The sequence below is a fragment of the Ascaphus truei genome, chromosome 5 (assembly GCF_040206685.1).
Source record: "Ascaphus truei isolate aAscTru1 chromosome 5, aAscTru1.hap1, whole genome shotgun sequence".
Classification (NCBI taxonomy): Eukaryota; Metazoa; Chordata; class Amphibia; order Anura; family Ascaphidae; genus Ascaphus; species Ascaphus truei.
The window spans coordinates 180,706,764-180,722,417 of record NC_134487.1 but is presented as its reverse complement, the minus strand read 5'-3'; the positions used below and the strand labels follow the sequence as shown (position 1 = coordinate 180,722,417).

Here is a 15,654-nt window from a genome sequence, read left to right as displayed (position 1 = left end):
ATAATGAGGTTTAAAATCCAAGTGTAACGGGTTTCCCCCCCCCCCAATCGCAGATACAGTGTGGGGGTACAGGGAAAATACAATGTTACCATAGGTGTGGTGCATTACCTGTTGGCTCACAGGAGGGCCGAGCTTCCGCCACAGGGAACCTGGGGTAATTACAATACCGTGGACAACCACTTACTCGGTACAGCGCCTCCACCTGCGATGGCTCCCACCAGAGGGGGAGTGGTTCCTCGCAGGACACTACACAATAACCACGTACAACGGAATTGATAATGACTAATACCTTTACTAACATGCATAGGAGACATATAACATCAACACATAACAACAGGTGTCCCTCGCTAAGGGCAACCTGACTACGGCGTCTCGCTGGACGCTAACCTATGCGTCACGGCGGACGCTAACCTTCCAAAGAGTGATCCCACCCCGTGTCCAGTAACCCCAACCCAATGTCTCGCACTCCCAAGTCATATACCAATGTGTGTGTGACTGCGCAGCCACTATGTCTGGTGATAGGCCTTGTTGGTGCACGTGAGTTTGTGGGTTACCTGCCCTGGCTCCAGCCACGGGTGCTGCTATACCACTGGGGTTGAGTCGCCGGGATATCCTCCTACGCGTGGGGTGAATTCCGGCGTGGATAATATCACCGCAGCTCTGCACCGTCTGTACCTTGGCTAGGGTCTGTCTGCTACCAGCCGGCCGCAGTCACTGCTGGCTTGGCCTCCGTGGAGATAGTCCAGCTCCCTTTCAGCAACAATCAATATGCTTTACTCACTAACTAACAAATAGATAATGGGGCAGAGTACCTAACCTAGGGCCTGTCCCTACAACACGCAGCTAGGATGACTCAGGGTTATCTGGGGCCTAGGGGAGTGCTGGCCTAGTGCAGGGAGTCACTGACTCCTGCACCCTACCTCCTTCCCCTAGCTGCTCCTGTCACCAACAGCAATGTGCTCTGCCCGCGAAATGTATCAATCTCCTCTCCAGAGAGATTCTTCAGCCCTATTGGCTCCCTACCGTCACGTGGGGCACTGCTGGGGCTCATGGGACTTATAGTCCTCTTCAAGAGCCTTCCCTGGTAGGCTAGGGCTTCGCGGGCTTTCTCCTCCCCCTCTCGCGCCTGCGCGATCTCCCTGGAGTCCTCCCGGCGCTCCTACGCCCTGCGCATGCGCAACGCATCTCACAATGGCGGCGCCTTCTCCGCGAACCGCCGAGACCGCAGCAACGCAATCGCGGCCTTAACGACGGCCCGATCGCGTCCCCGGCAACCGGCCCGATCGTGTCTCTGGCAACCGGCCGCAACTCCAAGCAACGCGCGGCTCGTGCACCAGAAGGAGGGGGGTCAGTACGTAAGGGGGACCTGGCTACACAAGGAAAGACACATATATATAACCCAAAGTTGAGTGCATATGACACTCCGGATTATAAAATGATATGAACAATTGAGGGGAATTAGATCAAGTGTTCAATTGAGGGAGCTGGTATGCAGTATTCCCTATGTGGGAGTTCTTGGGTTAAAACAGAGATGAGGAGGTGGTGTAGAAACCTGCCTATATAGAGCGGGTGTAGCCCATGGAAATCAGGGCTAAATACACTAATTGCTGGCAGTAGATAGAACAGCTTACAGATACCATAAAACGGTGTGGCTGGTTGTGTATGCCTGTGCACATATTCATGAATGTGTTCAACCGTCAGGTACTGTGCTTATACAAAAACTCGTGAAGTAATAAGATATAAAATATACCCCTAAGTATTGGTACAATCACTAGAGTACTACTGCTCTGGTGCTGCGGTGTGGCAATAAGTATACCTAATGTTCATATAATAAATGAACTCAACCGTGCATGCTAGATCAGGTAAACACAACAAACTATAGCCCAGTCTGAAAGGGTAAGCATGCGCTAGGTCTGGCTGCTGCTCGCTCTGCGAGGTAGGAGGCTGCCACGTCAGTGCTGACCATGTGCATACCCTTTCAGACTGGGCTAGAGTTTTGGAGTTCACTCGGTAGACAGATGGTGAGGATAGTGGTTGTGTTTATCTGATCTGGCATGCACGGTTGAGTTCATTTATTATATGAACATTAGGTATACTTATTGCCACACCGCAGCACCAGAGCAGTAGTACTTTAGTGATTGTACCAATACTTAGGGGTATATTTTATATCTTATTACTTCACGAGTTTTTGTATAAGCACAGTACCTGACGGTTGAACACATTCATGAATATGTGCACAGGCATACACAACCAGCCACACCGTTTTATGGTATCTGTAAGCTGTTCTATCTACTGCCAGCAATTAGTGTATTTAGCCCTGATTTCCAAGGGCTACACCCGCTCTATATAGGCAGGTTTCTACACCACCTCCTCATCTTTGTTTTAACCCAAGAACTCCCACATAGGGAATACTGCATATCAGCTCCCTCAATTGAACACTTGATCTAATTTCCCTCAATTGTTCATATAATTTTATAATCCGGAGTGTCATATGCACTCAACTTTGGGTTATATATATGTGTCTTTCTTTGGATTTTAAACCTCATTATTTTAATTAGATGAACATTAAAAATATAAATTGTAAATATTCTCATACTTCATTTAGGATAGTGAGTGCTTTAGTTGGGTTCTTGCCTCTTTGCTGTTCTACTTACCTTATCACCCACAGCACCTTACCCTACCTACATATCTAGTTAGATTAAGCTGTAGCGGGGTTCCCTCATTATTAGTTCAGCAGGTGTAAGGTCAGGTATTGAAAAGTAAATGTGTGTGTCATCGGCATAGCGATGATATTTGAACCCAGGAGATGTGATAAGGTCACCTAGAGAGTGTGAGTATAGAGAAAAGGTCCCACGACAGACCCCTGGGGTATCTCCACAGGGTGACTGATAGAGGAGGAAGTTGTTTTAGCAAACGAGACACTGAAAGTACGATCGGAGCGGTCAGAGAAAATCCAGGATAGAGCTTTTTTATGCATACCAAGAGTATGGAGAATGTGAAGGAGAAGAGGGTGGTCCCCAGTATCAAAGTCTGCAGAGAGATCGAGCAATAAGCAGAGTGTAATGACGTTTAGCAGCATGGAGGTCATTAGTTATTTTGATGAGGGCTGTTTCTGTGGAGTGAGCAGTGTGGAAGCCAGATTTTAGAGGATCTAGGAGAGAACAGGAGGTGAGAAAATGGAGCAAGTGAGAGAATACAAGACGTTCAAAGAGATTGGAGGCAAAAGGCAGAAGGGAGACAGGACGATTGTTAGAGAGACAGGTAGGGTCAAGCTTGCTGTTTTTGAGTAATGGTATAACTGTTGCATGTTTGAAGGAGGAGGGAAAGGTACCAGAGTAGGGGGAGGAGTTGAACATGTGTGTGAGTGTACAGATTAGATTAGAAGCATCCTACAATACTATAGCCCTTTCAGTACCTGGTAGTTGTCTGTCGCGTCTCCAAGAAGCCCTCCAAATGTTATAGCGTTTGTTATGCAGCCCAAATAAATGAAGAGAATGGCTGAAATGGACTGGATGTGGAAAGCTTCATAAAAATCACTCAGAAACCAGGGCAGCTTCCTCTTGATATCTAGATACAAACCCCCGCAGAACCTACAGAAGGAAACAATTATTGTAGCTTCACAACCATAGCCCACACACTTAGGGAGTCATTCAATTGATATAAAATAAGGTCGTTAGGGCTGGATTCATCAAATTTCAATAACCTAAAAATGCGAGTTTATCTCCAAAAAACGTGACTTATTTTTATGATGCAATACAGTACATCGATGTTGTATTGTCAAAAATATGGCACCTTATTTTGGGTGCGTTAAAAATATGGATTTTTTTAAAATTGATTTTCATAAAAAACAGAGACAATATAGCAAGTTTAAGTAAAAAAAATAGTATTCATCCAATGTTGTTATTTTTAGAAACACTATTAACACTTGTATTATCTCCACTATTTTTATCACCTACTGGAAGCTGGTGTTAAACAGACCTGCGTGCCTCTAACGGGCGTTCGCCCGGCTTCTATTATTATTTGGTCTTTGAATAACAGAGCTTTGTAGCAGGGGGAGCTGACCTGCATTAATTTCAGGCCCCGGGGGACCCCCGTGCTTCCCGAGTTACAGGCCCTGGTATGGGGTGCCGGTATCTCCCTGCATTGTTTAAATCTCCCGCGTCACGTGACCAGGACATTTAAACTTTGCAGAGATGTCCGCGTTTTTGTCTCCATTTTACCTTTCTTGCAACTTTATAGACAAAATAAGTAAAATTACTATTTCCCTTCGCGCTTTATTTAGGATCGTAGAAACATTGATGTATCCCTACTTATTATTTCGCTATTAACGCACACTACATTTTTTTTTTACAATTCGATAATATCTCCACTTATCAAAATGTGATGAACCCTGCCCTTAGCCTGAGCCAGATCCTTCCCATGCTGTGCCTGTAAGGGGCGCTTCACTATTGCTGTATAAAAGGAAGCTATGCTGTTATATCCCTGTTCAAATAATTGGCACGCAGGGGAGCACAAACGGGGGGGCGAGAATTTTTTTTTAAGGGGGCCACGGCACTTACAGAGGCCCCATGCTCGTCCCCAAAATATTTAATTTAATGCTGGGGGAGCGCGCAAGGCCTCTGTATATCTCTTACCCACGGCGGCTTCTGGCGATACGCAGAGTCAAATGACACTGAGGGGTAAAATAGCAACGCGTTGCCATGGCAACACAACGTCACATGACACCGTGACATCAGATGACGTAGGAGAAAAGGTAAGGTGGGAGAGGGGGAGCGAGCAGGTAGGGGGGGGGGGAGAGCAGGCATGGGGGCACAGACAAAAATATTTACGTACCCCTGTGCTATTGTATATAAATTGCCTTTACTTTCCTTTGTAAACTCGTCACACACCACATTGTGAAATCATCCACTAGTTTTCTATTCAGGAGAAATGTAAAAACTATTTAAAGCAGCAGTTCAAGCCGCCATTCCCCCCCATCCCCCCTGTAATATGTGCACCAATACAATCCACACAATGATAAGTAATTAGCTAAGTTGCCGATCGATCTGTTCTTCTGTGATCTATCGGCGAAGATTCGGCTCAGGGGCTCACTAAATGTCAGTTCAACAGAAGAGAACCAAAGATGCAAAGCTCTGTGGGGAAGATCATGTGACCAGGCAGTCACTCGATACAATTGGTGCACTGCTAGAGAGAGGACAGGGCTCAAACTGGGGTGTGCCAGAGCCTGTTTCAGAAGAGGAAGGGGATGTGACTTTGTAAATGGTTGCTATAGAAACAAAAACATACTTGTTACATTATAATAAATGAAAAATATAATTCCCAGTTGTTTTAAAATATATATTTTCTCATTGTACAGAACTGATTTATAAAAAAAAACACATGTAGAATATTGCTTGGTTTGCAGCTTTAACAGGCAAGGCAGCTGTTTTCATTTTCTAAAAACTGATTTATAGCTCTACTGCTTCTACATAGCCCCTCATGAGAGCAGTGTTGTTCATGGCATGATATATTTTATTCTGCTTTTGGGGCATACATTTGCAGAGCTATTAAACATATAAATTATAAAATGAATGTTACAATGGTAGAGAAGGTGCTATTGGTTGAGTGCTCTCAGCTTTTTACTAAATGGGTCTGCACTTTAACTTACATAAGAGGGACCAGCCATACATTACTACACTACTACGTTGGACTGCACCATTAGCCATTTTCACTGGCCTGCAAAATATTGGCATAAGATGTTAAAAGGAATATCTACTCACCTCCCAGTCCAGGAAAGCTCTTCTCCAATCTCATGAGCACATGGCATCTCTCCATCTTCACTTCCACCACCACCGCTCCCTCCTCCCCCTCCAGCCGATCCATTCATCTGTCCAGCCTCATTCACAGAGTACACAGATTTCCTACAGCGCGCAAGGCAGAGATTAGCCGGGAGAACTGCCACAAGATGTAGTATTGTACAGGATACATCTTGTAAAGTCCACAAGCTGATGTACAAACTAGACTATCAAGAACTCACTATTTGGTTCAGTGAAAGGTGTCACAACCTATGATGAACTTATTGTCCTTCTTCAGGCCCATATGACTACTTGAACTATTCTTGAGTTCTTTGTAGAAAATACATTCCAATGGGTTTAATCAACATACAGACACAGGAACCCATCAAATCTCAATTTTATGCCAAACACTGATTTTCGCTGATGGAATCTTTCAAATACACGCAGGGTATAAGGAAGGTGTGTTTTAAAGAGAAAGAGGAATGCTAGAATTTGAGGTCAGATGCTGGAGGGTTGGATGTTTAGGGGGAGGCCTTCTTCACTGAAAGTGCTGCATGGAATAGCCCATCAGCAGAGTTTATGGTGGTTAATACTGTATAGAATAGGACACCGATAACTGTTTACAGATCATTCGTACTCTCTCTTTCTCTCGAGCGAGAGACAGAGAGAGCTAGAGAGAAAGAGAGAGTACGAATGATCTGTAAACAGATAAATATATATATACACAGTTGTGTGAAAAAGTAAGTACACCCTCTTACAATTCCATGGTTTTAAATATCAGGACATAATAACAATCATCTGTTCCTTAGCAGGTCTAAAAATTAGGTAAATACAACCTCAGATGAACAACAACACATGACATATTACACCGTGTCATGATTTATTTAACAAAAATAAAGCCAAAATGGAGAAGCTATGTATAAAAATACATATGAATACATTTACATATCTCAGACAGTGATTGTGAAATTATATGGTGTAGGGCTGAAATATTAACTGGGAGGGAGTGATGGATTAATACTTTTTCTACCACATTTCTATATTTAAAGCAGCATTATTTATTTTAGTTCATACTGTATATAAATGTGTATATCTATATGTACAGTATCTATCTATATATCTGACTATGTATTTGTATATATATTTAAGAATATTAGAAAAGTAGCAAATGTAATAGATGTTTAATTCTGTTGTTGTATTGGCCTCACATTTGGATTAGATTTATACAGCCCGCCTCCTAATACTAAATTATGATTATACCTTATAGTGATAGAATCACTGTCTCTAGGTGCTGGAGTAGGGCAGCTATGGAACTTTCCAGCATATAGAGAGTTAATTTCCTCTAGAGTAGCTAGTTCAGCTGCAGATAATCAGAATGAACTTCTAAATGAACAAGGAAGTGTTTTAAGGCAGACTGAGAGCTGCCATGGAGAGAGACTGCTGTTCCCAGAGAAGGGGGACAGAGAAGAGTTCTCTCCAGCTGTGTTAGCTGGCATAGTCCCATAGACCCACTGGACGGTGGTCATGGAATCTGCTGGGACTTAATTCCAGGAAGAGGAAGGAAGGACGCAAGACTGTGCTGAAGCAGGGATGTCCTGTCTTTAACATTGGACTTATAGAGGAGAGATTCTCTGAGCTCTCATGGGGCTGAACTCCCCTAAGAATGAAGGATGCAAGACCGCGCTGAAGCGGGGACGTCCAGTCCATAACCTTGGAACTGTGCATGACTTCTTTCTCTCTCACTCCCTGCTTCTCTTTGCTATAACTGAGACCTGGCTCACTCAGTCTGACTCTGCTCTGGAAGCTGCCCTCTCCTACGGTGGCCTTTCCTTCTCCCACACTCCGCGCCCTGATGGCATGGGTGGAGGCATGGGGCTCCTGCTCTCCTCTCTCTGCCGTTACCGAACCCTTCCTATTCCCCCCTCTCTTGCTTTTCCCTCCTTTGAGGCTCACACTGTCCAGATCTTCTCTCCTCTCCCGGTCCATGTGGCGGTCATCTATCGCCCACCTACCTCTACTCATTCCCCTTCTACCTTTCTCTCTCACTTTGAATCCTGGCTCTCTTTCTTTCTCTCCTCAGACTCCCCTGTTCTTCTCCTTGGGGACTTCAATTGCCACATTGATGACCCCTCTCTCCCTTGGGGTTCCCGCTTTCTTTCTCTAACCTCTTCTTTTGGCCTTCAACAGTGGACTGCAGCCAGCACCCACAAGGATGGCCACTACTTAGACCTGGTTTTCACTAAAAACTTTTCTCTCTCTGATTTCTCCATTTCCCCTTATCCTCTCTCTGACCATCACCTCATCTCATTCTCTCTATCTCGCTTCTCCCCTTCTCCACCTCCATCTACCCCCCGGTTCTGCAGAAACCTGCGCTCTATTCACTTACCTGACTTTGAGTCCACTTTAAGCTCCACCCTCTCCTCTCTCAGCTCTGCTACAGACCCTGACAACCTGGTCAGGAACTACAACTCTGCCTTGTCCTCCTCTCTTTATCTATATGCCCCGCTTTCTCTCTGCCGCACTCGCCCTTCTAACCCTAGACCCTGGCTAAATTCCCACACACGGATGCTGCGTTCCTCCACTCGTTCCTCTGAACGCCTCTGGAGGAAGTCTCACACTCTCGCAGACTTCCTTCACTACAAATTTATGCTATCCTGTTTCAACTCTGCCCTCTCGCAAGCTAAACAAGCCTATTTTTCTGCACTAATCAATATGCACAAGTCTAACCCACGCCGACTGTTCTCTGTCTTTGATACTCTACTCAAACCACCCTCAGCTGCCTCTCCTTCCTCCATCTCCGCTCAGGACTTTGCTGACTATTTTAAGGAAAAGGTGGAATCCATACGGCAGAACATCCCCTCTGTTTCTTCCTCCCATCCTACACCTCTTCCTAACTCTCCTCCTGCCTTCCTTGACTCTTTTTCCACTGTCTCAGAGGAGGATGTGTCGCTGTTGATCGCCTCCTCTCCCTCTACCACTTGCCCTCTTGACCCCATTCCCTCCCATCTCCTAAAACCTCTAGCTCCTATTATAATCCCTACGCTCACACACATTTTTAACTCCTCCCTCTGCTCTGGAACCTTTCCATCCTCCTTCAAACATGCAACAGTCATACCATTACTCAAGAACAACAAGCTTGACCCTACCTGTCTTTCTAACTATCGACCTGTCTCCCTCCTGCCTTTTGCCTCTAATCTCCTTGAACGTCTTGTATTCTCTCGCTTGCTCCATTTTCTCAACACCTATTCTCTCCTAGACCCTCTACAATCTGGCTTCCGCTCTGCTCACTCCACCGAAACAGCCCTCACTAAAATAACTGACGACCTCCATGCTGCCAAAGACAGAGGTCATTACAATCTGCTCATATTACTCGACCTCTCTGCAGCATTTGACACAGTGGACCACCCTCTTCTCCTCCACATTCTCCATACTCTAGGTATTCGGAACAAAGCTCTATCCTGGATCTCATCCTACCTCTCCCATCGTACTTTCAGTGTCTCTTCTGCCAACACCTCCTCCTCCTCTATTGATCTCTCTGTGGGGGTACCCCTGGGACCTCTTCTCTTTTCTCTGTACACACTCTCTCTAGGTGACCTAATAACATCTTTTGGGTTTAATTATCACCTCTATGCCGACGACACACAAATATACTTTTCAACACCTGTCCTTACACCTGCTGTACAAACCAAAGTTTCTGAATGTCTCTCTGCTATATCATCCTGGATGGCCCTCCGCCGCCTTAAACTCAACATGGCTAAAACAGAGCTCCTCATACTTCCTCCCAAACCTGGCCCTACTACCTCCTTCCACATTACTGTTGGAACTACAATCATTCACCCAGTAGCCCAAGCACGCTGCCTAGGGGTCACACTCGACTCCTCTCTCACATTCGCCCCTCACATTCAAAACATTTCTAAAACTTGTCGCTTTTTCCTCCGCAATATAACAAAGATACGCCCTTTCCTCTGTTGCTCGACTGCTAAAACTCTGACTCAGGCCCTCATTCTCTCCCGTCTTGATTACTGTAACCTCCTGCTGTCCGGCCTTCCTGCCTCTCACCTGTCTCCCCTACAATCTATCCTAAACGCTGCTGCCAGAATCACTCTACTCTTTCCTAGATCTGTCTCAGCATCTCCCCTCATGAAATCCCTCTCCTGGCTTCCGATCAAATCCCGCATCTCACATTCCATTCTTCTCCTCACTTTTAAAGCTTTACACTTTTCTGCCCCTCCTTACATCTCATCCCTAATTTCTCGTTATGCACCATCCAGACTCTTGCGTTCTTCTCAAGGATGTCTTCTTTCTACCCCCTTTGTATCTAAAACCCTCTCCCGCCTTAAACCTTTTTCACTTTCTGCCCCACACCTCTGGAATGCCCTTCCCCTCAGTACCCGACTAGCACCCTCTCTATCCACCTTTAAGACCCACCTTAAGACACACTTGCTTAAAGAAGCATATGAATAGCACTGTGGATATTCTGAACATGATACATAAAGCTTGGCCCCCTGCAGACGCACTTACCAGAAGTCCCTCCTACTGTCTCTGTACGTTCTACCTACCAATTAGACTGTAAGCTCCTCGGGGCAGGGACTCCTCTTTCGAAATGTTACTTTTATGTCTAAAGCACTTATTCCCATGATCTGTTATTTATATTATCTGTTATTTATTTGATTACCCCATGTATTACTAATGTGAAGCGCTATGTACATTAATGGCGCTATATAAATAAAGACATACAATACAATACAACTACAGAGGATGGTGTGACAGAAACCAGGGGATGGTAATAAATTCCGTATATAGGGCTCCCAGGATACTAGACAGTTTCTATCCTGTTTGGCCTGGGAGTGCAGCCTTATAATACATACACTCCATCCCACAGTTTGGCAAGCGCTGGAACTGAGGGATGAGAGATCCAGACCAGAGTTTGTCTGCTGCCTGATTTCTGTCACCTGTCATGCTAATTAGGAATCAGGTATGAAAGACTGATTTCCTGTTTGCTCTGGTCTCTCCACAAGAGCCAGGAGGCTGGAAGGCTGCTGAACTACAGAGGGGAGAAGCCTCTTCCCCAAACAGGTTCAATCTTTCTGTTCATTTGTGTAAGACTGCAAAAGTACCTTGTTTTGTTGTTGGGAGTGGAAAAGCCACTTCCAACCCTGAGTCAGGGATATCTAAGTTAAGTTATCGCTCAGGTGAGCAGCTTTTGTTTTGATCTGTTTTCTGTTGTATGCACTGTGGCAGTCTCAGTGCCTGGGACTGAATAAACCAGGCATAGCCTGTTTAAAGGAACAGTACGTGACGCCTCATCATTTTAACCTACCCTAAAAGACCGTGTTCTAAACAGTCCCGGACAAACGACGGAGCCCCGGAGTAAGCCGTTTGTCACATATGGTGGAGAATGCGGGCAGAGCACTAGGGGGTCTGCGGGTTGAAGAACTTTGAAAGAAAAAAAAAAGAAAAAAGTTTTTTTCATCCTCTGCAAACAAGATGGAAGACGTGGTGGGTGTGCTGGTACGCAATGTCGCTGCCCAGAAAGACGCGAATGAAACCCAGCAACAGCTGTTAATAGCCCAGCAAGAAACTAATGCAAACCAGCAGCAGACGAATGCAGCCCAGCAACAGCTGCTAATAGCCCAGCAAGAGATTAATGCCAACCAGCAACAGGCGAATGCCAACCAGCAACAGGCGAATGCAAACCAGCAAAAGACGAATGAAGCCCTGCAAAACGCGAATGCAAACCAGCAAGAGACAAACCGCTTGCTGAGAGAGGAGCAACAGCGGTTCGCTCAGGGCTTACAGCAGGAACTCGAGATCCTGAGGGGGACTATCAGTAACCTTCCACTGGCAGCGGCAGCCCCAGTTCCGAAAATGACCAGGGCAAGCCACTACCTTCAGAAGATGGGACCCTCGGATGATGTGGAAGCCTATCTTCTCACGTTTGAACGCACGGCACAGAGAGAGGGATGGCCAGAAGCTGAGTGGGCTGGTCTAATCGCACCCTTCCTAAGCGGCGAACCCCAGAAGGCTTAGGCTAAGGCCCCGCTCCCAGAGTCAGCGCACCTGCGCTGCTGACAGGCGGTGCGCTGAGATACACAGACCGCGATCTGCGGTCTGTAGGGAGCGGGAGCCGGAGCGGGAGGTGGGCGGGAGGTGGGAGGTTTGATCGGGAGGTGGGCGGGAGGTGGGAGGTTTGATCGGGAGGTGGGCGGGAGGTGGGAGGTTTGACAGGGAGGGGGGGCGTGGCTTGAGCGGAGGGACCCGCTACTCTCCCCCCCCCCTCCCTCCACGGACTCGGGCTGGAGCTGGAAGGTAAGTTTAAACACACACACGCAGGCACTCATTCATACACGCGCACACACACACACAGGCAGGCACTCACACACTCATACACACACACACGCGCGCACACACAGGCAGGCACTCACGCACTCATACACACACACACGCGCGCACACACAGGCACGCACTCATACACACACACACACAGACAGAGGCAGGCACTCGGGCACACACACACACAGACAGGCACGCACTCAGACACACACACAGAGAAAGGCACTCACCTGCTTTCACTCCACACTCCTCCCCGCTCCCCGAAGCCTCTCCTCCTCCCGAAGCCTCCCCTCCCCATTGGCTCACAGCCACACACGTCACGCGTCAAAGCTAGAAAACACCATTCTCTGGTGTCTCCAGCGGCTTACGCGCTACAGCGTGTAGTGCTCTGTGCAGCCAGTGGGGACCGGGACCAGCTCGCGAGGATTCCCCTGCTGGTGGGGAACTCGCGACCCGCCGCCCGCGCCAACGAGCGCAGCGGGACCGAGGCCTTACTTTGATCTAGAGCCAGCCGAAGCTAACGTCTATGCAAAATTGAAGTTCGAGATCCTCGCCCGCCTCGGCGTAACCACGGCTGTTCGCGCCCAAAGGTTTCACGCATGGTCCTTCACGATGGATAAAGCCACCCGAAGCCAGATGTATGACCTCATCCACCTCGCCCGGAAGTGGCTACAACCCGAGATCAACTCAGCCAGCCACATCGTGGAACGGTTGGTCATGGACCAGTTCTTGAGGAAACTTCCCTCTGCCTTACGCCGTTGGGTCAGTCGGAGTGACCCCCACAATGCGGATGAGCTTGTGGCCCTCGTAGAAAGGTACAATGCAGCAGAAGAGCACCCGCAACCCACAGTCGTGGAGCAACCCCACTACCCGAGGTTCCAGGACTCTTCCAGAGACGGTAAAAGGGTACCGGGGTTAAGGGGCGCTGAAGAGCGGCGACCCCCTTCACGCAGCACAAGCAACAGTGGTTCGCACACTAAGGGCAATAGCCAACATGGGGAGCCGGGAAAAGGCTCTAAGTGGGACACAGACTATGTACCTAAATGTGTAAATTGTCATGAGAGGGGCCACACTACAAAAATCTGCCCACTAAATGATGAGCCCATGCAATGCAACAGCGTGGAACCTTATTCGCTGTTGTCCCAATGTATGGGCCCTAGCCCAGAGGACCCCTTGAATAACCATCTGTGGGCATTTGTAAAGGTTAATGGTAAGAGGGTTCGGGCACTTCTTGACTCTGGGAGCATGGTCACACTAGTGTCCGAATACCTCTTGCCCATTAAGAAGAAACAGAGAAACAGTTCACAAAGAGTGGCAATTTGTTGTATACATGGGGATAATCATGAATATTCCACTGTTGATGTTTTTTTTGAAACAGAGTTTGGTTCTTTAGATTTCAAGGTGGGTATTGTACCCAAACTGGCACATGATGTGTTAATAGGGACCGACTTTCCCCATTTTCTAAAAATGTGGTCCCCCGCTCAGAATAGCGCCCAGAGTTCAATAGCGGACCATAACGAAGTATTAGAAGAAACAAATCCTTTCCCTTTTTCAGAAATGGAGGTTGACGAGGGCCCAAATAAGAAGGGGGAAAAGGAGGAGTGCTGTAAAATTCCCTTCCCCATCACTACTTTGGTAGGGAATACCCCAAATCAAGATGTTGAGCAGACACTTACCACCCCAGAACCGGATAAGACCCTCGCTGACCTAGAGGTCAGTCCTGGGAGTTTTAAGAAGGCCCAGTGGGAGGACCCCACATTAGCGGTAGCAAGGGGAAATATACGGGATCAGAATAGTACTCCTGGCCAACCAGATAGGTCACTTGCTTACCCCTACTTCGAGGTAGAGAACGACCTAGTATATCGGGTTGATAAAAGGAAATCAGTTACAACTAAACAATTGTTGGTACCACAGACATTCCGTAACGTAGTATTACACCTCGCACATAGTCATCCATTGGGGGGACACCTAGGGGTGGAAAAGACAAAAGAAAAGGTTCTCCGAAGCTTCTATTGGCCTGGGGTTCTGGCAGAAATTACGAATTATTGTTCCTCATGCCCAGAATGTCAGATCACCGCCCCGTTCAAGGCGTACCGCAGCCCATTGGTACCCCTTCCCATAATAGAGGTACCATTTGACCGGATTGCTATGGATCTAGTAGGACCCCTAATAAAGTCTGCTAGGGGACATCAGCATATATTGGTAATATTAGATTATGCCACCCGATATCCGGAGGCAGTTCCCCTACGTAGCACCTCAGCTAAAAACATAGCAAAAGAGTTAGTAGTTCTGTTTTCCCGGGTCGGGATTCCTAAAGAGATTCTATCTGACCAGGGAACACCATTTATGTCCCAAGTAACGAAAGAGCTATGTAAACTCCTAAAAATCAAGCATCTCAGAACCTCAGTCTATCATCCACAAACAGATGGTTTAGTGGAAAGGTTCAATAAAACCTTAAAGAGCATGTTACGGCGGGCGGTTGATAAAGATGGGAAAAACTGGGATTGTTTGTTACCGTACCTGTTATTTGCCATTAGGGAAGTTCCCCAATCATCTACTGGCTTCTCCCCGTTTGAACTATTGTATGGCCGACACCCAAGGGGCTTACTGGATATAGCCAAAGAGACTTGGGAACACGAGGTTACCCCTTACAGAAGTGTAATAGAGCATGTTGCCCAGATGCAGGACCGCATTGCTGCAGTCCTACCCATAGTGAGGGAACACATGGAGAAAGCTCAAGAAGCACAGAGGAATACATATAATAAGGGTGCTAGGGTCAGAATTTTTTCTCCAGGTGATAGGGTACTAGTTCTGGTTCCCACCGTGGAGAGTAAATTCCTTGCTAAATGGCATGGGCCATATGAGGTCTTGGAAAGAGTGGGAGAAGTAAATTATAAGGTAAGACAGCCAGGTAGGAGGAAACCTGAGCAAATTTACCATATAAACCTACTCAAGCCCTGGAAAGATAGAGAAGTCTTGTTAACCCTAGTACCCCCAGGTCCGTCAGAGAATCAAGAAACTGACCCAGAGGTTAGCATAGCTGAAACCCTGTCTGTTCATCAGAAACGAGAGGTTCAGAATTTAGTGAGAAGAAACAAAGAAATCTTCTCTATACGGCCAGGTAGAACTAGCGTAATTGAACATGACCTAGTCTCTGAACCGGGGGTCCGAGTTAACCTTAAACCGTACCGAATCCCAGAGGCCAAAAGAAAGGCTATAAGTTTAGAGGTTAAAAAAATGCTAAAACTAGGTGTAATTGAGGAATCCCAAAGTGGGTGGAACAGCCCTATAGTCTTAGTCCCAAAGCCAGATGGTACAACAAGGTTTTGTAATGACTACCGGAAACTAAACGCGGTGTCAAAATTTGATACTTATCCTATGCCCAGGGTAGATGAACTTGTAGAGAGACTGGGCAAAGCCCGATATCTCACAACCCTAGACCTAACAAAAGGGTACTGGCAGGTTCCCCTCACAGAAAGGGCAAAAGAAAAGACAGCCTTCTCAACCCCAGACGGCCTCTTTCAGTATAAGGTGTTGCCTTTTGGCT

At 46.9% G+C, this 15,654-nt stretch overlaps 1 protein-coding gene across 11 annotated transcripts in view; it reads right to left on the bottom strand.

Moving 5' to 3' along the window:
• SLC4A5 (solute carrier family 4 member 5) overlaps window positions 1-15,654 on the bottom strand; it is a 193,343-nt gene that overhangs the window by 44,470 nt on the left and 133,219 nt on the right. For all 11 annotated transcript variants that reach the window (XM_075601361.1, XM_075601366.1, XM_075601363.1 and 8 more), the window contains 2 exons: window positions 5,760-5,900; window positions 3,416-3,590 (listed from right to left, as the gene is read on the bottom strand). In XM_075601361.1, coding sequence (XP_075457476.1) covers window positions 3,416-3,590; window positions 5,760-5,900 — 316 coding nt within the window. The remainder of the gene's footprint in view (window positions 1-3,415; window positions 3,591-5,759; window positions 5,901-15,654) is intronic.